Source organism: Pseudochaenichthys georgianus, unplaced genomic scaffold (assembly GCF_902827115.2).
Source record: "Pseudochaenichthys georgianus unplaced genomic scaffold, fPseGeo1.2 scaffold_467_arrow_ctg1, whole genome shotgun sequence".
NCBI lineage: Eukaryota > Metazoa > Chordata > Actinopteri > Perciformes > Channichthyidae > Pseudochaenichthys > Pseudochaenichthys georgianus.
This window is the reverse complement of record NW_027263031.1, coordinates 43,965-69,363: the sequence shown is the minus strand read 5'-3', so window position 1 is coordinate 69,363 and position 25,399 is coordinate 43,965. Positions and strand designations below refer to the sequence as shown.

Here is a 25,399-nt window from a genome sequence, read left to right as displayed (position 1 = left end):
CTCTCCGTTTCATTCTTTCCTGTTGTGTGAGTGCTGGATCGCCGCAACAAGATGCACAAAGACTTAAATGAATGAACAACAATCACAAAGAGGCCGCGATGCCAAAAGGGTCCGGGGGAATATCTCACACAATGTATAAGACACACAAAGATCCCAAAGATGATTCCAGCCCACAGATATACACAACATGACGAAAACAACCTCAAGACATGTAAACCAACCACAACAGACTACTTAAAACGATCACATAAATACAGAAAATGTATTAAAAAATATGCAAAAAGACTGAAAGTAGATTTGGTGACACAAACAAAGACACCCCCCCTCGCTTGGAGCTTAAAACAGGAACTTAATCTCAACTTTAAATTCACACAATTCAAGTTTTATATCTCTACATCTTAGTGACAAAGTCTGTCCACTCCCAGAAACGTTTATCACTTCTCAGGAAAGAAGAGAATTGATGAGAAGGAAACAGACGTTGTGTCAGAGTGGAACATTTTCATGTTGCTGAGCAACAGACAGGAAGCAGGGGGCGGGTCTCAGACTCTGGACCTTCACACCCATGTACAGGAGGTGACGGTCTGCACCTTTTAAGTTCTTTGCTATCCGCTAAAAACTGAGAGGAGAAGAAGGTGAAAAATAAGAGGTGAGTGGAGTAAACACCTGCAGAGGTTTCATTAAGTGTATTTACACCTGTTAGCTTAGCTTACAGTTAATCATGTGCGCCAAAAATAGTCTCAAACTATCTTTAAATAAAGTCTAACGGCTCAAGTCTAACAGCTCAAGTCTAACGGCTAAAGTCTAACGGCTAACAGCTACAGTTATTATTCCAGTTCGGCTCTGGGGGAGTAACAGTTGATTTGTAATGCTCAGCTGACTTTATGTTAGTTATTTATTACACCAGTTGTCTTTTAAGACGGGTTGAGTTGTTGTCTTGGTGCACTTTACCATAGATATGGTTTTAAATATATGCTAACTAGCTTATTAGCATCGGCATTCACCGTGACGTAGCATTTTTCCCATTGAAATGAATGGGGTTCTTCAGTTAGCAGCTAACGCTAAGCTAAGCGACGGTTTAGCTCATTAGATAAAATAGATATACTTTATTTAAATAATGATTTATCTTAAACTGGAAAATGTTGTGTCACAGCAGAAGTGTTTGCAGGCATTACACGAGTTAAACATATTTAAAAGATGCAATAAGATACCATAAAAATGAAGCATTAGCAGCAAGTATACACACAGGACACATATCACTAGAGTATCTAAAGAATACACAATATACAGAAAATACTGTATACATGGAGTACATTAAACAGTCTCACTAGCTAATGTTTGCTTTCTGTGTTAACTTGGTGATGGTTAATGACACGGATAGCGTTATAACCCTGGTTCAAAGATCCATTAATGTCACTTTCTATGTGAATAAAGTCATTTTAATGAAATAAAAGTGAACAAACTGTGAGCTGTAAATTAGAATGTAAGTTGCTACACAGATTATGATGAATTATATCTAAATATTTGTATTCTATTAATAATCATTTACACAGAAAACCAACTTTTTATCGTAATGGTTAAAGTCATTTGCATGTAACGTTAATAACTATCTGACCTTTCTATCATGTTCTCCTCTGCTTGGCATCACATTGACCAAATGGATCCATTTGGAACATGTTTAGGTCACAGCAGCATAGATGAGACAAGGCACTGCACATGGTGTGATAAAACACTATAAGCATCTAGAAACATATCATTGAATAAACACTTTGAGTTCCTCCTCTTCACTCCTGACAGTTTATGATGAATTATATCTAAATATTTGTATTATATTAATAATGAAGCAGCTCTGTGGTCTTCATCAGGACAGCTGATGAGCAGCATGGAGGAGAAGAAAGAGACCCCTGGAGCTCAGGTCAGTGTGCACTTCATCACAAGATATTCCTAATGCCAGCGTTTCCGCCAGGCGGGCGTCGTGCCTTCATTTGACGCCCTTATTCAGCTCGGAACGCCCTATACAGACATAAATAAAGCAGCGACTGTATTCTCCATGACACAGACAGTCTGTGGTTTGTACTTGTTTAGCTTGTGTCTAGTTTCTGAACAGATATGAGGAGCTGTGAGCTCTGAGGGCTAAGAGCTAATGGCTGATGTTGGTTTTGTGGTTCACATTGTCACTGCCCTATCTGCAGCCCTGCCCTATCTGCAGTGCGCATGTGCGAGATGGTCTGCCATATTTGACAACTCCATACGGCAACTCTAATAGGACATTTTACGTCTAGACGGCTGCCCGATTTGCATCGTGCTTGCGCGAGTCATAAACGTCTCGAATATCTTTATTAAAATATTTAATTTAATTTGAAATAAAATGAAGGACATTCACAGTTAATGTAATTAGATATAAATTATGAATGTCATACATATTGCATACATTCACAGTCAATATTTCTTCAGTATGTATGATAGCTGTCTAACAGAAGTTACATCCATTTCTCACTTATTCTGACAATGTACTTAACCCAATCAAATGACCCAATAAAAGGAGTTGTTCAATAATAGTGAAGTCACGTTGTAATAACAATAACTCATCTCTCTCGTTCAGATTAATATTGTCGGATTTTTTGAGTGTTCTTTTTTCTGCTTTGCCAAACGCCACTGTGTCAAATGTCCTATTAGAGTTGCCGTATGGAGCTGTCAAATATGGCGGACCATCTCGCACATGCGCACTGCAGATCGGGTAGTGACACACATTGAAGATGACGTCACGGCTGCGCCTACACTGCCAGGGCTCAACGCTAACTTTTAAAAGTGGTTTCCAGGCTGGCAACCAGGCATCAGCTTTTGGTTGCCAGGCAACCAGGCATCAGCTTTTGGTTGCCAGGCAACCAGGCATCAGCTTTTGGTTGCCAGGCAACCAGGCATCAGCTTTTGGTTGCCAGGCAACCAGGCATCAGCTTTTGGTTGCCAGGCAACCAGGCATCAGCTTTTGGTTGCCAGGCAACCAGGCATCAGCTTTTGGTTGCCAAAACTGAAAATACGGTTGCCATTTTTAGTCACCTTATATTTTAAATAATTAAGATACTATACAGTTATTCATCAACTTAATAATCAGCATGTGACACAAAAGAATGTTAAAATGCTTTACAATAAGTAATTAACACACTTATTTGAAACTAAAGTGGTAGGAAACTTGTCCCTCAATTGCTGGTATACAAAATACCAGTAGTGCAACTGTTGTTCTTCACAGATCCCTCACAAATGAATTGAGCAAGTCACTAGTTTCTTGGTCATCCGTTGTCTCCCTTTCAAATGTGGGTTTTCTTGACCTTTGTGCTGACCCCACCATAGATCCATTGGCCCTTCAGCGTTGAAGTCTTGGATTGGCCAGACTAATACATTTCTAATGTTAAATAAATGAAAACCATTCACAGTTAAGAATTAGATATTAATTATTAATGCTGTAAATTACCTTTAAATATGTCTAACTATATTTAAAATATGTTACCTTTTTATAGAAGTGCTAATATTTTTCCTACGGTAAAGTTTCGTTTAGCACTTTTATTTTGGTAGTAATAAGATCGGGACTCTTATTTTGAAGGAACTTTTACTGGAAATGAATGCACAACGGAGCAGAATGTACTTATATATTTCGCCTCCCAAGACTTTACACATTTCCTCTTTGCCTTTGTTCGGGTTCATCTTGCGCTTTATCAGTTGAATCACTTTGAACATTCGTTTGAGATGTTGACGGGTTGGTCGAACCTTTTACCCCACAGTCAAACAACTTAATTTGCTTCGCCATTTTTTTGTAAAACAAACGCACGGCGCACCGCGCACGCGAGTAAACGTACATCGCTTTCTGGCTCTGTAATCACACCAATGCACGTGCAACTTAAGTATCAGGCTCCGACTGGTCACAACAATAATTAAATATCACTCTTTAATACAACAAATATTTAACATTTATCTATTTTGGGGTGCGCATTTAGCTGTTTGCTGTCCTTATTTCTTACGTTAGAAACTGGTTGCCACTGATGGCAACCAAAGACCAAGAAGTGGTTGACATTTTTTCTGAATTTCAATTTCCAATGGCAACCGTTACTGTCGAGCCCTGACTGCGTTACTATAGTTACTGCCCCAGTTCCTAAACTGTATTGGAAACGCATCATAAAGTGAGCCTGGCCTACCAAGGCCTAACTATACCGTACTAAGCCGTGCGAGGCCCTGCAGTGGAAATGCGCCATAAGTGGATGTCATTGAAGACCTTTACAAGAGCAGTCTCAGTGCTGTGGTTTTGGACGAAAGCCTGACTGGAACACATCCAGACAGTTATTTAAATGCAAGATATTACTCAACTACCTTTTCAATGATTTTACCTAGAAATGGAAGGTTTGATAATTGTTCATTACTGAAGCATCTAGATTATTCTTTTGTAAGAGCGGTTTAATGACTGCAGTTTTCAGGGCCTGTGGAAAAATACCTGAGTGAAGAGATATGTATGTGAAGTAGTTCTGAGGCCATGCAAGGAAAAACATCTTGGAAAAATCCTGTTGGAATAATATCAAGGCAGCAGGAGGAGGATTTCAGAAGTTGAATAATGTCCTCTAGGTTTTTATCATTGATCTGATGGAACTGTGTCATGATGTCTGAATTGATATTAGGTGGACATAGGGACACATTTGCTGTACCTGATGCAGAGGCACTGACTGCTTGTCTGATTTTCTGAATGGGGGGGATACTGACACTGTGGGATGTGTTAGTCTGTCGACGGTAGCAAACATGGCACGTGCATTGTTTTTGTTTTTGGTAATGATGTCAGAGAAGAAAGACTGTCGTGCAATTTCCAATTCCAAATGATAAAAGCCAAGTCTCTCTTTAATAGATTTCAAAGTGAACCTGGAGATTTGTTTTCTCCACCTGCGTTCGGCCTTTCTCCATGGAGATCTTTTCTTGCCAATCACTTCCTTTACCTTAGCAATGGCATCTATAATATTTTTTATTTTTGAATTAAAATGATACTAGTTCATTTACTGAGATGTTAGCAGGGGCAAGTGTGGAAGAAACATTCTGAGTGAACATTTCCCTAGTGTTTTCAGTTAAATATCGCTTTGTGGTCACCTCTTTTTGAACATTTGTGTGAACAGAAATAGAGCTCTCAAAGGAATGATCAGAGAGCACAACATCAGTCACCACAACCTCAGAGATATTCAGACCCGTTGAGCTCATTAAGTCCAGCGTGTGCCCCTTATTGTGCGTGGGCTCCGTCACATGCCGAGTCAGTCCATAGCTATCAAGAACACAAAACAGTTCTTTTGCCCCTCTGTCCTGGGGGTTGTCAACATGGATGTTAAAATCACCAACAATGACTAGACGGCCAAAGTCAATACACACAACAGACAGCAGTTCAGTAAAGTCATCAAAAGAAGCTAGTAAAGAGTACAGCTGAACTCCCGCAGCCCTGGGGGGCCCCTACATTGGTTGTGACGGCAGATGACAGGGTTTTGTCAAGTTGCTCTCTACTGGTGAGGAAAGCGGCATACCAGTATATCAGGTATGGATTTACTTCCATGTTGGCCATTTTTGACACCAAGATGTCTGCTTGTATTGTGTTGCTGCTGAGAAGTCTAGGAAGAGGGCTCTTGCATAGGTGTGACGTTTATCTAAATGTTTAGTGGTGATATGGAGCAACAGTACCACCCCCTTGCTTATAGGCAAATTGGTATGGATCAAGTATGTCTTGTCCGTCACAATAGGTTTAGCTGAAGTGGTCATTCCTGTCACGGTTCTCATGGTGTCCCACACTTTGTTGGGGTCTTTGGCTTTAAAAGCATTTCCCAAAAGCTCTCTGTGTGCCAGTTTTGATTCCCTCAATTTGACTTTCAGTTCTTTCTCTGTCTGTCTAAGTGCTCCATAGTCTCTTTTCCTGGTTTTTATACCTTTTTGTTAATGTCCTTAGTCACATATGATTTATTACTTGGATATATTTTTATTTCTTTAGTGGGAACACAGAAGTTAATATAGTCTTTGGTAACGGTAGTTATTTCATCTGGTAAACCTTCCTGAAAAATGTCCCAATCTGTCCAATCAAAACAGGCTTTCAACTGTTCCCTACTTTCATTTGTCCATGTCCTTATTACTTTATTTTCTGGTTGACTTCCCTTCAGTTTGGTCTTATACACTGGTATCATATTCACAACATTATGATCAGAGTTCAGTATTGGTGGTCTGTATTTAGACACATAAGCTCCTTCATCATTAAGAAAGCATTTGTCCACGATATTGTCTTTCCTGCTGTGATCCCTAACATATTGCTGGAACCCAGGTAACACAGTCTCCAGGCGACATTGCTTCATGTCCCAGAGCACTATTACATTACATTTAGCTGACGCTTTTATCCAAAGCGACTTACAATAAGTACATTCGACCATGAAGACACAACCTTGAAGAAAACAGAATCATAAAGTACATCAGGTTTCATAGAGCCAAACATTTCAAGTGCTACTCAACTGGCTTTAGATAAGCCAGTCCTTTGTTAGTATATAAGTGCTCTGTTAGCAGTTCATTGTTAGTAATTCTATCGCTCGGTGCATCGGGGTGGCTGAGTTGCAGCTCGTGAACAGTGTCCTCTGCCGCTGGGAGGCACGTAAACAACAAAGAGTAAAATACACCCGACTTCTCTAGGCCAGTGTTTCTCAAACTTTTTCATACCAAGGACCACTTAACCAATAAAAAAACACTCGCGGACCACCTAACTCCACACATTTTTTCGTTTTTCTAGAACAGATTACAAATCGCCTGCAAATGGTACAAACAAGTGGAAACATGTGTGATGAAGGTGTTGCGCTGGGCTATATCATGCCATCGAAAGTTAAACTTAAGCTCGCTCCATTGTGGAGATATTCCCGCGAGAGTGCGGAAAACTTTTATTTATTTATGTATTTCAAATGTGAAATGTTACCAATATATTCACGGACCACCAGTGGTCCGCGGACCACACTTTGAGAAGCACTGCTCTAGGCAGATAAAAGGGTCTTAACGTCATGCCGAGAATTTCTACGTTGGGATTGCAGGTTTTACATTTGACTGAGTATGATCGGCACCACAGGTCATTAATATACACACAAACACCGCCTCCTCTGGTTTTTTCCGAGTTCGCATGCCTGTCTGCTCGACAGGGTGGGAATTTCACGACGGCCACGACGGCCATGGCCGTCGTTGCCCCGCACTTTGGCCGTGATGCCCTCTTAAAAAAAATGCAATTCACGGCCAAAGTGGCCTTTGTGCCCCTGTCAAAGGTAAAAAAAAATATCCTGTGGTATTGGTATTTTGACTAGCAATTTAGTTAAATTGTGTCGTTTATCAACGCTACAACATAGCGTTTCGTGAGTCGGTTGTCGTTGTTGGGGGGAAAAGCAAACAGCTGTTTGCTGCTCTTGCGATGTGCTCCGCAGAAAACAGCTGTTTGCTGCGGAGCACATCGCGAGCAGGCTCCCGTGAGCGAGAGGGCGCTCCCTCTTCACCACAGACTATCGCGCCACCTAACCATTCGCCAAAATGTTTTTAATACGAGCGGTAACAGGCCAAGCGCCGTGCAAAAAACAATCTTCAAATAAAAGAAAGTCACCGGAGGAGTTAAAGGAGTGACAGGGAGTTGGCTGCAGTGCCGCGTCCTAAAACCCTTTTATAATCTATCGATTAGATTTATGATTCGAAAATTATAAAAGTAGGGTAGACATGTGAAGATTATCCGGCTGAACAAAACGTGCATTTATCAAACAGGTTTGTTTTCCACAGACCTTATTTCCAGCTATTTTCCAAAACCCTGTGGAGAAATTCCATTGCTTTTTGTGGAGGGAACCAGCAGCTACTTCCTGGTTTCAGGACGCGTCACTGCACCTCTCAATATGATGCCAATATAAACAAGGTCTTCTGTCGGCTCTGTACATCAATGCCGACCTATGCTGACAAGTAAGTGAAGAGTAGACAATATAAAGGTATTGGCGAAATGTCCCAGCAGTTTAGGATAATGAAGGTTCTAATCAAATCAATTACATATAGCCATTACATGTCGAACTCCTAATGACAGGAAGGCATTATACAAATAATAATACTCATAATAATAGCAGACATTTTTTAACAATGACCACAATATCATTATTTTAATAAACCAAATATGAACAATTGAGGAAAATGAGGAAGAACTGATGATTAAAATGTTGTAGTAAAAGTAGTAATGTAGTTAGTGCATAAATTATTGCAACAAATGTGTTAATTTTCTTCATTATTAGTCGATTCTTTTTTGGTGGACGAATGCTCCGGGCCAGTGGTTACAATGGTGGGGCCAGTGACAATACAATGTTACCCTTACTGTCTACCCCTGACTGACTTATGTGGTTTATGGCTGAACTTAACGTATACGTTTAAGAAACACTATTGCTATTCAGCCGTTTGTAAAACGACTGGTGTTGATGTTAGTGCTACACTTTTCAGTCATGTTGATTGACCAGCGTAATTTAACCAAACAGCCTTTGTGCCCTGTCATGTGGCCTTTGTGCCCTTAAAAAAAATGTGAACGGGAAGGCCAAATGGCCTTGCCCCTAAAATGACGAAATTCCAAGCCTGCTGCTCGAACAAGGATGAATCCGGGTACTTCAAAGAGAGATTCAGGCATCGTAGATTGTAGCCAACTTTCCGTGAAACATAATAAAGAGGCCTCAAGAAATTACATTTACAAAGGGTTACTTTGTAAATGTAATCAGTTACTGATTACTGATTACATGGATCTGAAAGTAATCCGAATACAGTTACAGTTACGTGTCTTAAAAAAACGTAATCAGATTACTTTTAGATTACTTTTGGTTTACTTTCTTTTTCCATCACAGATGGGTATGTTTTGGTGAACAGGAGACACAAAAAGCAAAAGGAAACTGAACGTGTTTTTACTGTTTTAATGGCTTATCAAGAGCACAACTGAAACATCACATCTGAAACGATGCAACAACATAATACACTTGTTGGGGATGCAGCTTGGGATGTGAGGAGTGAAGGACACGGCTTAGAACGGGCGTGTCGCCTTCTGTCCTGCCAGTGTTGGCAGGACATGAATTAAAATGTTGAACTCGGACTTCATTTTAAGGACATTTCGGCCAGGGGTGTAGAGCTATATTTGTTTAAGCACCGGATCGGTAAAACAGGAGAGGGTGCACCAGTCTGCCTTAATCTATGAATTCATGTCCGTGACACTCAGTGTCTGCTGCCCACAGCTGTTTTATAGAAGGAACACCTCCTTCACTTCATGACATCTCTGCAGCACCAGGAGGCAGCAGGAGGGTTAATTCAGCCGCTGAGAAGACGAGCGCGCCGCGCAGTGCCTTTCACGCACCGCCTTTCACGCACCGCCTTTCACGCACCGCCTTTCACGCACCGCCTTTCACGAACCACCTTTCACGCGCCGCCTTCACTGTGTATACCTTCAGAAATAATCATTAGTAAGGCTAAAGAGCGACTGCAGGCTGATGTGTTTTAACCACACACACATACACACACACGCGATTTAAACGCAGACTTTTGTTCCTCCATGTTTCGTTGTTATTGTTTCACTGAGCGAGCGGACCCGCGATTTTTTTTTTCAAGCGCTTTTTTGGTCCATCTGCGGCGGCAATAGGTTTTGTGGGCTGTGATGATTCGGCTGTACCTACTTGAATATGAAATGTTGAGAGGAAATCTTTCCACCAATAATTCCAATAAGTAATCCAAAATGTATTCACTTCAGGTTTACGAAAGTAACTGTAATCAGATTACTCGTTTTTCAAATGTAACGCGAGCTGCATACAGTTACTTGATTTTTGTATTCTGATTACGTAACGCCATTACATGTATTCCGTTACAACCCAACCCTGGCCGTAGGTGATTCTGAACGCCTCCCCTCCTTCCTCGGCTCTTTTTCCTGGTGTTTCTAAGCGGCTCCCGAGGGATTTCATCCAATAACGAAGAGCACATGTGGCTTGGTGTATTCGTAGGAGGCCGATTGCATTGTAGCTCTAGCATAGCCTCGCGGCTGTAGCAGCATAGAGGCTCCTCGCCATACCTGTTGGTGCTGTCATTAAGGTGTGTCTTGGAAAGTTGAATGGGCAGACATGGTCTGCAGAATGCAAATGTAATCCACAGGATCAAAAGCATGGTCTCTCAAAATGACGTTTCATACAGACACAACAACGTTTAGACAATAATTAGACCAAAAAAACAATACACAAGACGAACGGAGCATACTGAGACTCGCAGTGACAGGATGCCGTCTCCCTCTGTCTCCTGTATACTAGTGTTCATTTCGTCAACTATTTTTTACTTAGTTTTAGTCTTAGTCCTGTGTTAAATTTCCTTTTTAGTTGTAGTCATATTTAGTCACCTTCATCCTGTGTTTATTTAGTCAAGTTTTAGTCGACTAAAAGTCTGAGCATTTTAGTCATATTTTAGTCAAAGAAAACTAATTATTTTCGTCTACGTTTTGTCAATGAAAACTGTCGAGTCTTTTTTCGTCATCAGATTGTATAGAACACTTCAGTCAAACTAGTCTAGCCAAAACCAATAATTTGTCATTTTAGTCAAACGTATTTCACAATAGGATTATATCTTGTCCTTATTTGATGAAAAACACAGGTTGAATGATTAAGCAGCTTTGCAGAGAGTATCTGGTTTGTGGTGTTTTTACCTGTGTTGGTCACATTGCTTCCCTTCTGATGAAACAATGCATTCGCTTTTTTTCTCCGCCTCATTGTAGCGAAAATGGGCCCAAATATCACATCGTTTCTTTCTCCCAAGCAGTGGTGGCTTTTTCGTTGTCAGTCATTTTGACAGGATCGTAACATTTCCGTCATAATCCATTATTACCCGTCGAGTGCACAATTTATCAATCACTCGCGCTGACGGGGGGTATTCGGTTAATGCGAGTGCGACCTCTGCTCCCAAGCCCTGTTGTTGCCAGGAGAGGAACTAAACCACAAACTCATTGCTCAATTTAAAGTAAACGGAGGAACCTATTGCGGTGAGCACGTTGCACGTTGTCACTTCCGGTTGTTGTTGTCATCTCCGGGTATCCCGTGTGCCTGTTCTGTTGCTGATAGCTTATTAACTTAAACTTAATCGATCGTTTTAAAACTCTTGATCACAGGCAACTGCCTGACGTTGTAATCACACGTTACTACAGCTTAAGCACTCACAACTCTCCTTCTCTTAGCGACTGTAACTCCACAGTTGCCTACACTCTTTTCGGGTTTGCTAACGGTAGCTACTTTAGCTTGATAGCTAGCCATGGCTCTTTCCCCACCTTCTGGTGCTATTTCCTGCTCTTCCTGTCTCATGTTTGGTTACTTCCCGGCCTCCCTTACTGGTAAGGATACATGTGTTAAATGTAGTATAGTTGTTAGGTTGGAGGCGGGAATCATAGCCATAGAAGCCCGGCTCCGCATCTTAGAAAGTAACTCAGCTAAAGTAAAGCCCATGTTAGCATGTGCGGACCGGCAAAATGTAGCTCCTCTTAGCCGTCCCCCGGCAACTCCCGAGCAGCAGGGAGGCTGGGTGACTGTTCAGAAGGGGCATAACGCGAAACCCGCAGGTCCCCACCAACCCGTTCACGTATCTAACAGATATTCCCCACTCAGCGAGACACCCGCTGAGAAGCCAACTCTGGTTATTGGTAGCTCTATTATGAGACACGTGAATTTAGAGACCGAAGCCTCCACAGTCACATGCATTCCGGGGGCCAGAGCGGGCGACGTTGAGGCGCATCTTAAACTGCTGGCTAAAGATAAACGTAAATACAGTAGGATTGTTATTCACGTCGGTGGTAATGATGTTCGTTTACGCCAATCAGAATGCACCAAACTTAATGTGGAGTCGGTGTGTAGTTATGCTAAAACAATGTCGGACACCGTAATCTTCTCTGGTCCCCTCCCCAATCTGATCAATGATGACATGTATAGCCGCATGTCATCATTTCAGCGCTGGTTGTCTTGGTGGTGCCCAGCAAACAATGTGGGCTTCGTAAATAATTGGACAGCCTTCTGGGGAAAACCTGGTCTGATTAAGAGAGACGGCATTCACCCTACTTTGAAAGGTGCAGATCTCATTTGGGCAAACATTTCAGGGCTTTGTGGACGTAATCCATGACAAACTGGAGTTGAGACCAGGAGGCAGAGTCGCAGTCTTACACGCTTCTCTGCGCTCTCTCCTAGGCAGTCATCCATAGGAATCCCGAACCCAATAAAATACCCAATATTAGCGGTGTGTGTGTCTGCCCAAGGACAATTTAAGGTAAAACCTAATAGAGGTGTCATACATAATAACCTAATAAAAGTAAATGTAACAACTACTACAGTGCAACAAAACAGGAAGATTAAATGTGGTCTCTTAAACATAAGATCTCTAGCATCTAAAGCAATATTGGTAAATGATTTAATATCAGATTATAATATTGATATATGCTGTCTCACTGAAACTTGGTTGAGACATGAAGAATATGTCAGCATAAATGAGGCCACTCCACCCAGCCATGTCAACACTCATATTGCTCGAGGCACGGGCCGAGGAGGTGGAGTTGCAGCAATCTTTGACTCAAGTTTACTTATCAATACTAAACCAAAATGTAATTATACCTCTTTTGAAAGCCTCGTTTTTAGTCTTACGCATCCGACCTGGAAAACTTTGCAGCCAATCTTATTTGTTACAGTGTACCGTGCACCAGGTCCTTATTCAGAATTCTTATCAGAATTCTCTGAGTTTTTATCAACTTTGGTTCTTAAAACAGACAAAGTAATTATCGTAGGTGACTTTAATATTCATGTTGACGATGATAAAAATAGCCTTACTCTTGCATTTAACTCTATATTAGATTCTGTTGGTTTCTGTCAGAGTGTAAATAAACCAACCCACTGTTATAATCACACTCTCGACCTTGTTCTGACTTATGGTATTGAAATTGAGCAACTATTAGTCGAACCGCATAATCCTGCTTTATCCGACCATTTCTTAGTAACTTTTGAAGTACTGTTACTAGACTACAAAGCATTAGTCAAAAGCTCTTGCAGCAGAAACCTATCTGTTAGTGCTATAGCCACATTTAAGGAAGAGATTCCACCAATACTTAACTCGATAGCATGTCTGCATGTAGGGGAGGAAACTTATACAAAATGTACACCACCCCAAATTGATCATGTTGTTGATAGTGCTATAGATGCGCTGCGAATAAAATTAGACTCTGTTGCTCCTTTGAAAAAGAAGAAACTAAAACAACATAGATTAGCTCCATGCCGAAACCCGCAAAATAAAGCAAAAGTCTAGACAACTTGAAAGGATATGGCGTTCCACTAAACTTGAAGAATCTCGTTTAATTTGGCATATTACTCTCAATGAATATAAGAAAGCACTGCGTAAAGCGAGAGCAGCCTACTACTCTTCATTAATAGATGAGAATAAGAATAATGCAAGATTTCTTTTCAGCACTGTAGCCAGGCTGACAGAGAGCCACAGCTCGATTGAGCCTTCTATTCCCTTAGCACTCAGTAGTAATGATTTTATGTGCTTTTTTAACGATAAAATTGTTACTCTTAGAAACAAAATTAATGACCTCTTGCCTTCGACCAGTATAGTGTTATCAACAGCTCCCGGAATCGTAAGTTCTAATATTACACTAGATAGTAAACTAGAATGCTTTTCAGCCATTAACCTTGAACAATTACATTCAATGATTCTCTCTTCTAAACCATCAACGTGCATGTTAGACCCAATTCCAACTAAGCTGTTGAAGGAAGTTTTTCCATTAATTAGCACTTCTTTATTAAATATTATGAATATGTCTTTATTATCAGGCTATGTTCCACAATCATTCAAAGTAGCAGTGATAAAACCGCTTCTTAAAAAGCACAACCTCGATCCAGAGGTTTTAGCCAACTATAGACCTATTTCTAATCTTCCGTTCCTCTCAAAAATTCTTGAGAAAGCGGTCGCAAAACAGTTGTGTGATTACTTAAAAAACAATGATTTATTTGAAGATTTTCAGTCTGGCTTTAGAACACATCATAGCACAGAGACAGCTCTGGTTAAAGTCACAAATGATATTCTAATAGCCTCAGACAAGGGACTTGTCTCTATTCTTGTTTTGCTCGATCTTAGTGCTGCATTTGATACTATCGACCATGATATCCTATTGCAAAGACTAGAACACTTAGTTGGCATACAGGGAACTGCTTTAGGCTGGTTTAGGTCCTATCTATCTGAACGCTCTCAGTTTGTACGTGTTAACGATGAATCTTCCACGCAAACCAAAGTTAGCCATGGAGTGCCACAGGGCTCAGTGCTCGGACCTATTTTGTTCACATTATATATGCTTCCGTTAGGCAATATTATAAGGAATCATTCTGTAAACTTTCATTGTTATGCGGATGATACTCAACTATATTTATCAATCAAGCCTGATGAAATTAACCATCTAAATAAAATTCAAGACTGCCTTAAGGACTTAAAAACGTGGATGACCTTAAACTTTTTGATGTTAAACACGACCAAAACTGAAGTTATTGTACTTGGCCCGAAGAATCTACGAAACAAATTATCTAAAGATATACTAACTATGGATGGCATTAATTTGGCCTCCAGTGAGACTGTAAGGAATCTTGGTGTTATATTTGATCAGGATTTATCCTTTAACGCCCACATAAAATCAATTTCAAGGACCGCCTACTTCCATCTACGTAACATTGCAAAAATCAGGCATATCTTGCCTCAAAACGATGCAGAGAAACTAGTCCATGCATTTGTTACTTCTAGGCTGGATTATTGTAACTCTTTATTATCAGGGAGTACCAAGAAGTCAATCAAGTCGCTTCAGCTGATTCAAAATGCTGCGGCTCGTGTACTAACCAGAGTTAGGAAAAGGGACCACATTACTCCTGTTCTGGCTGCCTTACACTGGCTCCCTATAGAACACAGGATAGAATTTAAAATTCTTCTTCTCGCCTACAAAGCCCTTAATGGGCAGGCGCCATCTTACCTTAAAGAACTCATTATACCCTACTGTCCTACTAGGGCATTGCGTTCCAAGAATGCAGGGTTGTTGGTTGTTCCTAGAATCTTTAAAAGTACAATGGGAGCCAGAGCCTTTTCTTATCAAGCTCCACATTTGTGGAATCAGCTTCCAGTTTGTGTTCGGGCGGCAGACACCCTATCCGTTTTTAAGAGTGCGCTTAAGACCTTCCTTTTTGATAAAGCTTATAGTTAGGGCTGATTAGATTCAGCCCCTAGTTTTGCTGATATAGGCTTAGTTTGTCGGGGGACATCTTCCTTCTTCCTTCTCTCTGTCTATACCCGTGTACACTCATGTTCCCATTAACCCAGCTTCCCCAAATGTCTTTCTTTTTGGTGTCTATATACGCCGGGATCCGGAGTCATGGATGATCCTGCGGCCCTGTGTCCTGGATCGCGAGCGCTGGATCTTGAGTCGTGGCTGTGGTCCTGGATCATAGGTCCTGGATGGATATCCTCGTGGATTCATCTTCCTATTATACACACATGCATTTCCAAACATTTGGACTACCTATGTTGCAAATGTATTATCTTTTCAATTTACACACGGCATCTATTGCACGTCTGTCCGTCCTGGGAGAGGGATCCCTCCTCTGCTGCTCTCCCTGAGGTTTCTCCCATTTTTCCCTTTAAACTGGGTTTTCTTTGGAAGTTTTTCCTTGTACGATGTGAGGGTCTAAGGACAGAGGTTCTAAGGACAGAGGGTCTGAGGACAGAGGGTCTGAGGACAGAGGGTCTAAGGACAGAGGGTGTCGTATTGTCATACTGATATTCTGTACACACTGTGAAGACCACTGAGACAAATGTAACATTTGTGATATTGGGCTATATAAATAAACATTGATTGATTGATTGATTGCCATTTTATTTTCTGTTAAATAAGGTTAGTTAGACCATGAGTTAGACCCGAGTCTTCCTGACAGTTCACAGGGTGCCGCTGCCCGGTGTAATTCAAATCTACCGCCGCACGCAGCACAGACACACAGCTGCTGCTCTGCCGCAGCACCGGAATGGAACTGCTGGGAGAAAAACTGACTATCAGAAATGTAAAGTTATCTTTGATAATATTTCGTCTCCTCATTTTTCGTCAATGAAAGTAAAGAGATTTTGGCACAGTTTTTATTTAGTAAACTACATTTTCGTCTCGTCACTTTTCGTCAACGATATTGCATGATGATTTCGTTGCAGTTATTGTTTACTGCCGTCGGTGCGGTCTCGTCATCGTCTCGTTTTCGTCATGGAAAAAAAGGTCGTTGACGAACATATTTCGTCATAGTTTTAGTCAACAAAATTAACACTACTGTATACCAGAGGTGGGAGTAAGTCATACATGTGCAAGTCTCAAGTTACTGGGGTGAGAGTCAAGCAAGTGAAGTCCTACGAAATACTGATGAATAACCCCAGTTTCCGCATTTAAATCAGTTAAAAGACAGTGGTTATGAAACTAGAGTTTTATTTTCAACATTAACAACAATGGAGAGTGGGGTTCTGAAATCATAAAACAGGTGTGTGTGTGTGTGTGTGTGTGTGTGTGTGTGTGTGTGTGTGTGTGTGTGTGTGTGTGTGTGTGTGTGTGTGTGTGTGTGTGTGTGTGTGTGTGTGTGTGTGTGTGTGTGTGTGTGTGTGTGTGTGGTTAGGAGATTTAGTGGACAACTCGTCCGCTTTCTTAAATCTCCTCGCGTCCCTACACAAGCCGTTATCTTACAGGAAGGAAACCCAAAGCATACAAGTAACCGTTTAACAATAATCCATTTTAATGGTAATATACAATCAAGTACAGTACAAATTAAATACAGTTTATCTGTGGGATCCCATAATTACCTGTGCCAGCGAGAGGAGAGAGAGGGAGGCACTGCTGGGATTCCTGTCTAAATACTTCGCTGACCGGAGGAGGAGTTATCTGCGCCCCCCTTCCAGACCAGTGATTGGCTGCCCAAATTAGTATCAACAGCTCACATCTTAAGTTCCCCAATCCCAGTGGCTCAGCTTCCTTATCACAGGGATCTGAGATGACTGTATGTTAACTCCACACCTTCCGCCTCTTCCTTTTGTCCTCACAAAACCAAATGTTCACAGGCCCCACAAACAGTTCACAGTTTTCTCACACAAAACATTTTCCCTTTTTAAGCATCTTGATAGTTTACTAACATGAATACATACAAATATTTCCTCACAATTCCCCCTTTTGGTCTACACTTAAGAGACCAACTATTCCAAGACATTCACATTATAACCTGGGATTCAGACTATTTAAACATTCAGGAATGGCTCCACATATCAACTCCATATGACCATGTAGAAATACCAAAATATGTAAATAACTCCATACATCAATTCCATTACTTAGTAATAACAAAGTTAATAAAAACCTTCAATCAGAATGATTGAGTACCGCTAATCGTAATAGAAAATCATCTCTCCTCAGTGTTTAGACAAATCGTTTATCAATAGCACAAAAATAAACATACCAAAAATATAGAAGAAAACAGTAAAATAACATCCAAATAACATCTTTTATCATTTATCCTTCAGTCCTCCTTAATCATCAAATTACAAACTTTAAAAATAGCTTGCATCTCAAAGATTTGCTTCAAGACCCTTATACACATTTAAAATGTTAGGATTATTAGAAATCCACCTGAGGTATAAAATCTGGATTGTAAAGGTCCAGTTGAAATTCACAGTTTAAAGTATAACCTTCACAGTGGTGATTGAATTAATCTGTAATCTGCAAAATTGCAGTGTCTTCAAGCTTTAACATTACTCCACGTATACCTCATTACGCTTTAGTCCAAAGTAAGGCACTTATCAATACATTTATTTTAGTCCAATACATAGTTCAAAAGTCTGAAAAGAAGAATCAGACATGTATTGCATAGTGTGAAAACCCGAAAAGATATATACATCTTCTACATTCTGAGTGTCAATTTTCATCAACTTGTCATTCATTTCGTGGGGGTCCCCATGGCGCAGATGCCGTGATTGAGCCCCACGGATCTGAAACCTGGGCGTCGTACATCAACACGGAGTCATTTACTGTGGAATATCCTACTAGTGTCTGGGGAGCCTGGAGGGCGGTTTTGGTCATCTTTCGTATGGCTAGTTTAACTACAGTGACCAAGCAGATTATCACAATTAGCACAACTAGGATAAACATTGAAACGGTCACTGCAAATTTAACCAACCCCGCACCCCACGATCCAAAAGTTCCAGTTAAATCCCCAAGGGTAAACCCATGAGTTTCATGCAACTCTTTTATCCCCCTGGCGGTATCATGAGCCATGTCCATTATTTCAGGAGTAGCATCAGAGATGAAAGAACAACACTCAGATCCAATCACCTTGCATGTGCCCCCCTGGGCGGCTAATAGAAGATCCAGTGCCATACGATTCTGTAATGCTACAGTCCTAACCTCCTGTAATTCTTTATGTTCGGCTAACATGGCGGTGTTAGATGCATTTAAGTGATTTTCCACTACTTTGGACAATGCTACAATTTCCTGCTGAGAAACATAAATACCGTACCATGGTAACAATAGACTAGCCATCCGCTGTCCTTTTGTAATTGACCTGCTGTTCCTATGTGGAGAGGGAAGTATAGCTGCAATCTCATCAGCCTTTACTTCACGGATTAAAGGGATTAGATAGGCCAGGTAACAGGTGCCATAGAAAATGTCATAAGGCATACAGCCATAGGCTCGGTCCCCACAAACTAAGTAAACTCTCTGTGGGAGGGGCGTTCTGGCTAACTGCACCGTTATTACAGTATTACAGTCGCTGTGTCCCACATCTGGAGAGGTAAGAGATCCTCTTTCATTTTGGAAACAGATGGACACATTCTTCCACTCATGTACCACCACTGGGGGAACATAGACAGAGCAGTCACGGGTAGGGGACTTACCTAAGGGTAATGGCTGTGAACAGTCATGTATTTTAACCACAACTGAGTCCACTGTTCTGGAGCCAAACCAGGGCACTACTGTTACCAAAGCCTCAACTAATAAAGATGGAGTGTGTGGTTGCAGTGTACATATTGGACTGGCAAAGTTAACCGAGCAATTAGTCTGGGCTAGAGCTAATTGGAATCTGTATTCAAAAGCTAGGTTAATATATTTCTTCACATATATTAGTCTCAGGACCGTCAACTGTTTGAAGCCCTCTGGCAGGTAATCTTTATTTACTGTCTCAACAATGAGCGAGATTAAACCCTTGTATTTTAGAGGTTTCTCAGAGTTTATTGGGTACGATGGAGTGTAACAATCCTCGGCATCATCTCCAATGCGGGATGATATGTCATTCCAGCTAACTAAACTGTAATCAGTTTTTGAGAATGGGATTGGGCTAAACATGGGAGAATGTACGGATTCTGGCAGGTTTTGGCACAGCCAACAGTTACTAACATTACGTTCGTGTGCATAGTCTAACATTAAACTTATTGCCGAATTGGTCTTAGTTAGTTTAGGTGGAGCGATTAAAGCCTTCTTTGGAAAACGTGTTTCATGCTCTGGTTCAATAAATGCACATCCGGTGACCCCCGAATCGGGAGCTTTGTAATCTGGTTTCCTTGTCGTGCACTGGGACTCGTATTTTAACTGTTCTGCCGTGGTACACCACAGTTCTGGGGGCATATTTGCAATGGTGTTGAGTATTATTCTTACCATCCGTGGCGAGACCCGGAACTCCTGATACTGTGTCCTTGGATACGCTTTCCACACCGTGGAGTCGCCCCCCTTGTTAAAAAACACAGGGTACTTAATAACACAGTTTGGTGAGTCACATATTGCCGTTGGGCAGTTAAAAGAAATGTTCTGTGGTTCGTGAGCAGAGAGAGGGGCATTCCTGCTTCTTCTCACTCTGTGTCTCTCTCTTTGTCTTTCTCTCATCGTACTGTATGTTCGTGTGGTGCTTGGAAACAACCTGTCTTTGTCGCTAGGCACTGATTGGCCCGTTGGTGTGATTTTGCCCTCAGGGTCTGGGCTCTTAGATAAGAGCACCTTACTTTCTCCCCCCGAGGGGCGAGAGCCCTCGCCACCTGTCGTTGGAATGGCCCCAGCTTCATCAAGCAGGGCTACCTTGGACAGGTACAGCAGGCCCAGGATGAGGGGGATGATGATAGCTTTCACACGCCAGCCTCCGGTCGAGAAGACAGACGCCATCTGGAAGCGTTGATCCACCCCGCTCTGCCTCGTTCCCTCAGTGCCGTTCCTCCTCTGGGTTGGTGATAGGAGTGTTGTCATCTGGGTCGGGGATAGGAGTGTTGTCATCTGGGTCGGTGATAGGAGTGTTGTCGTCTGGGTCCTCCTCTGCGCAGACCACGTCCGTGATGAGGTCGTCTAGGGTCCTTCCCGGAGGTTTCCCCACGGCGCACTGATTCCAGTGGTACCAGATGTCTCCTTTCCCTTCCAAGCGGACAGCGTGAGATGTCCTCTGCATCACCCGATGGGGTCCAGAGAACCTGGGTCTCAGCCACTTGGGTCTGATCGCTTTCAGCCAGACGAACTCCGCAGTGTTCGCTTCGTGTTTCTCGGGTCCCCCTTTTGCCTCTGCAACCTGGGTGGAAAAATCTACCACTAATCCCTTAAGTTGCTGGAAGTATGGTTTCGAACTTAGAACCTCTATTTCCTTTCCTACACTTAGGGCCCCTGGGCCTGGGAACTGGTGACCATGAGTGAGCTCAAATGGAGAGAAACCTGTCCCTTTGTTAATGGAGCTCCTGATTGACATAAGAGCTAGAGGCAATGCGTCTAACCATTTCATCTCGCATGCGTCTCCTCGCATGCTTTGGTGAGTTTTTGTTTTAAGTTCTGGTTCATCCTTTCCACTTTTCCCTGAGACTGTGGATGATAAACTGCTCCAAAACTGTGTCTTAGTCCTAAGGACTGTTCTACTGCGCGTAGGTCATGGTTCTTGAAATGGCTGCCATTGTCTGACCTCACTTTCTACTAACATGAATACATACAAATATTTCTTCAGTGTGTGTGTGTGTGTGTGTGTGTGTGTGTGTGTGTGTGTGTGTGTGTGTGTGTGTGTGTGTGTGTGATTTAGGAAACAACTTATCAAGTCAAAGTCGAGTCTTATATCAATGTTAGTCAAGCAAGTCTCAAGTCAAAAAATATGCGACTCGAGTCCCCCACCTCTGGTATATACTTTGGTTAGAATATTGCTGTATTACTGTATCAAATATAATAAACACAAACGGTTGATAAGTAGTATTTTGTTAACTCAAGGTTTATATTAACTGAGTTTTTATTGTGTTAACTTGTGTATTTATGATTTTTAGATTGACTTTCTCTCTTTCTCTGTCTGTCTGTTCTAGAAACCGAAAGGAAAAGAAAGACGTCACAGCTGTCAGCAATGTGACAAATCCTTTACAACATCTGGAAATTTAAAGACCCACCTGCATATTCACACAGGAGAAAAACCGTACAGCTGTGAAGAGTGTGGGACAACTTTCGCTCGTTCAGGTCATCTCAAAACACATAAACGTATTCACACAGGAGAAAAACCGTACAGCTGTGAAGAGTGTGGGAAAACTTTCACTCAATCAAGTCATCTCAAAACACATCACCGTATTCACACTGGAGAAAAACCGTACAGCTGTGAAGAGTGTGGGACAACTTTCGCTCGTTCAGATTCTCTCCAAACACATCACCGTATTCACACTGGAGAAAAACCGTACTGGTGTGAAGAGTGTGGGACAATTTTCGCTCATTCATGTTCTCTCGAAACACATCACCGTATTCACACTGGAGAAAAACCGTACTGGTGTGAAGAGTGTGGGAAAACTTTCACTCAATCAGGTTCTCTCGAAATACATCACCGTATTCACACTGGAGAAAAACCGTACTGGTGTGAAGAGTGTGGGAAAACTTTCGTTCGTTCAGGTCATCTCAAAAGACATCTTCGTGTTCACTCAGGAGAAAACCCATAGTGGGTTTCAGAGTGTCGGAGCCGCAATTAAGCATATTTAGTTTTTTCAGTTTACAATAAACAATTCCCATCTATTGGCCGTGTGTTTTTTCCATTACAGATCCCATCCCAACGGCGCCATCTGTTGACGTAACGTCAGAATTGACAGGCATAATGTTCACTGTTCCTTTAAGTTTCGTTTCCTGGCTGTCCATCTGCCGAACAGCTGACATTATTGCAGCATTAAATCCAAGCCATTGTCCAATACAGCTTATGTATACAATCCAGTTTTAATGCTGTTATTCCTACATACATTTACATGTATACAAACATATACAATCATTTCTCATCTTCAATCACCTTTCTTCATTCTCATATTTTTCCAAAAAAGTGTTTCTATACGTCCTTTTAAACTGAATTATGCTTTGTTTGAACTCCTGCTCCAAACCATTCCATAAAGTCACCCCACAGATTGTTAAACTCATTCTTCTCAGAGTTGTTCTGACCTTGAGTTGTTTAAAATGTAGATTTCCTCTCAAATTATACCCACCCTCTCTGTCTACGAACAATCAGTCAGTCCAATATTATTTAACATTAATGACATGTTGACATGCTTGGACACATGCATCCAATGGGCTCTGTACGCAGATGATGGGGCTATGTGGATGAGGGAAGCAGTGGCGGTTCTAGACCAATTTGACTGGGGGGGGGCCACTGGGGGCCAGTTATTTTCTGAGGGGGGCACAATAAATGCAGGACGAAAAAGAGAACTAGACAGTATGAAGTAATTGCGCATAAGAAAACAATGCAATACAGTTATTGGTATTTGTTTCAGTACACTTGTTTATTTCAGATAGATCTTATAGTTATTACTGTTAGCTTCAGCTTAAGCTATAGTGCAATGTTTGCACTAATACCATATTTATATAAAAATAAAGGCAATGAACAGTTACATCTCTACTTTACATAAGGGTGTCTGCACATTCTCACATTACAGCAACACAATCCCGAGTACCAGAAAATATACATTAAAAAAAAAAAATCATTGTTAGGGGGGCCACAGGGGGGGTCAGAGGTCAGTGTTAGGGGGGCACTGGCCCCTCCCTAGAACCGCCCCTGGAGGGAAGACATGCCCCATACGTAATGGAGAAGCTAGAGCGATTACAAAAGTGGAGGTGGTCATATAACTGAGGATTCAAAATGTCAGGAAGCAAGTCATGCTTCAGGTATTTACAAACAAACACAAGATTGCGCGTGAGGGGGGGGAAGGGAACGAGTACGCGTGAGGGGGGGGGGGGGGAAGGGAACGAGTGTGCTGATAAAGGAGCAAAAAGTGCACTACAAAAGGAAATCACTTTACCAGTTCAACTTGGAGAAGGAAAAGCAGTCATTAAGAAGAAAGGGACGGAGATCTGGCAGAAGAGGTGGGAGGAAGACCAGAAAGGCAAAGAGCGTCATAAAGTTCAAAAGACAATCACAATTAATATTTCTAAAGAAAGAAACAGAAGGGAGGAAATCATGACGGCCAGACTCAGACTGGATCACACAGCTTTGCATGGTAGCTGTATGTCATGGGGAAAAGTGACGGTGACAAGTGTAGGAGCTGTGGAGTTAAAGTGTGGAACATTTCTTATTACATCGTGACATCTATAAAGCTGGAAGAGAAAAACTAAAGGATGAAGTTTCAGAGTCGGAGAGGGGGAGGGGTTGGTATTCTGGGAACAGAAGAAGAGCTACCAGAAAGGCACTGGTTACCTTTCTGAGGGAAACGGGTAGGAACAATAATGTAACATTAGGTCAGGAAAGATCATAGACTTTTGTTTAGAGCAGGGGGGTTAAACTCAAATACACAGTGGGCCAAATAAAAACATGGGTAGCCTACTAGTGGAGGGCCGGACTGGTTCAATGTTTATTGCAGAACGTATTGAAATGAACTTATTGCACATTTTAAACCTGGAACTAACAAAGCTTAAATTATTGCCTATAAAAACAACATTAAATAATCAGCTGCATTCATTTCTCATGGCTCTATCTGCAGCTTAGAGTCACTTCTCATGAGTACATTTCCCCACAGGCCAACAACAGCTTCAACAAAACGATTCCCCTCAAAGAGAAACCAAACATGCCCTGCTGTCGTGAGAGAAAGTGCAGAAGGAAGCATCCATTGAACTCAGTGTGCTGCTCTGAGATGCTAGCTCAGACACTTGGCGTCTCATCTTGGGAGCAAGGTCATCAATGTTTGGGCTCAGGCTCTGAGCGGAGGAGACCCTCAGGATGGAGGGAAGGTGCAATATACCGGCGGGCCAGATCTAATAGGAATTAGAAATTATCCTGCGGGCCGAAATTAAATCCACCACGGGCCCGATTTGGCCCCCGGGCCTCGAGTTAGACACGCGTGGTTTAGATCATAGATAAATATGTCCATGAGTTAAGAGATGGAATGATATTATGATTCACAGCAGCTTCAGAGCTAGCAGTCTGTATTTGTAAACAAAGACAGGACGAGCTGGAAAAAATACTTAAAAACTGGTTAAAAAATGTTTCTGATGGAAGGGAACGACCTCTTCTCTCTTTGAATGTGGTTTATACCTTTCAGATAATGGCAACAGTTAAAGCCTTAAAATTAAGTAAGCAGAGTCAACGGAAACACAGTTCTGTTAATCCTCTGATGTTCTGAACATGGTGCTGATCAGAAACGCTCCATCATGGGGCATTTTCCTGCAGTTTAATGTAATTAAAAGGGTATTTTTCCATCAGTGCAGATGAACCCAGCAGGATCTAATCAGAGCTCAGACTAATGATGTCTGCCATCCATTAGAATTATTCATTACACCTCTACTTTTACGGCTACAACATCACCGAATGTCTGCTGGGTACGATGCCAATAAAAAACCTGCCGTGTGTACGCACCGTCACTCAAGTAGAAGTACAGACACTCGTGTTTAAAAATACTAAAGTAGAAGTACTGACTAAACTTCTTTACTCAAGTGAAAGTAAAGAGGCTTTGAAGTGTACTTCAGTAAAAAGTACCCATAGCTAGCAGCTGCTTTAAAGAGTACCTGACCTCCCTTTATATTAATAGAACAATAATGTCATTGTTAGCTAATGAATGTTTCCATGCTGAACAACGGCAACATGACAACGTTTCCATTGGTCCCTCTTCTTTAGAGAAGACCAGGAAGTGATGGAGACACGGATCATGTTCCAACCAATAGGCACGCAATGACTCTAAAGAATAATGACCACACACCCAGTGGCGACTGGTCATTAGGGGCAGGTGGGTCACAGCCCCACCTAGTGTCAGCAGAAAGTATTAAAATAATGATTACAACAAAATGCAAAAAATATATAAAATATATTTTAAGATCATGTTTAATCATCTGATTCGTCTGTATATTTCTGTTTTAGTCTGTGCTCTT

The 25,399-nt window shown here is 41.6% G+C and overlaps 1 protein-coding gene across 4 annotated transcripts; it reads left to right on the top strand.

Moving 5' to 3' along the window:
- Positions 1–525: 525 nt before the first annotated feature.
- Positions 526–22,075, top strand: LOC139433461 (zinc finger protein 3-like). Of its 4 annotated transcripts, none has more exons than XM_071202485.1 (3): positions 526–646; positions 1,868–1,912; positions 21,388–22,075. In XM_071202485.1, exons 2-3 carry the CDS (start codon positions 1,871–1,873, stop codon positions 22,000–22,002), a joined length of 657 nt encoding a protein of 218 aa, XP_071058586.1. In that variant the 5' UTR covers positions 526–646; positions 1,868–1,870; the 3' UTR covers positions 22,003–22,075. The 4 variants fall into 4 exon arrangements, with proteins under 4 accessions (XP_071058586.1, XP_071058583.1, XP_071058584.1 ...); XM_071202482.1 differs by having other exon boundaries at positions 1,863–1,912; XM_071202483.1 differs by having other exon boundaries at positions 1,845–1,912.
- Positions 22,076–25,399: the final 3,324 nt, after the last annotated feature.

Bases quoted from the DNA above. Each gene is read 5' to 3' on its own strand.
- LOC139433461 (XM_071202485.1), top strand. From the start codon at position 1,871: ATGAGCAGCATGGAGGAGAAGAAAGAGACCCCTGGAGCTCAG. The intron at 1,913-21,387 runs GTCAGTGTGCAC...TGTCTGTTCTAG, and splicing joins AAGAGACCCCTGGAGCTCAG to AAACCGAAAGGAAAAGAAAG.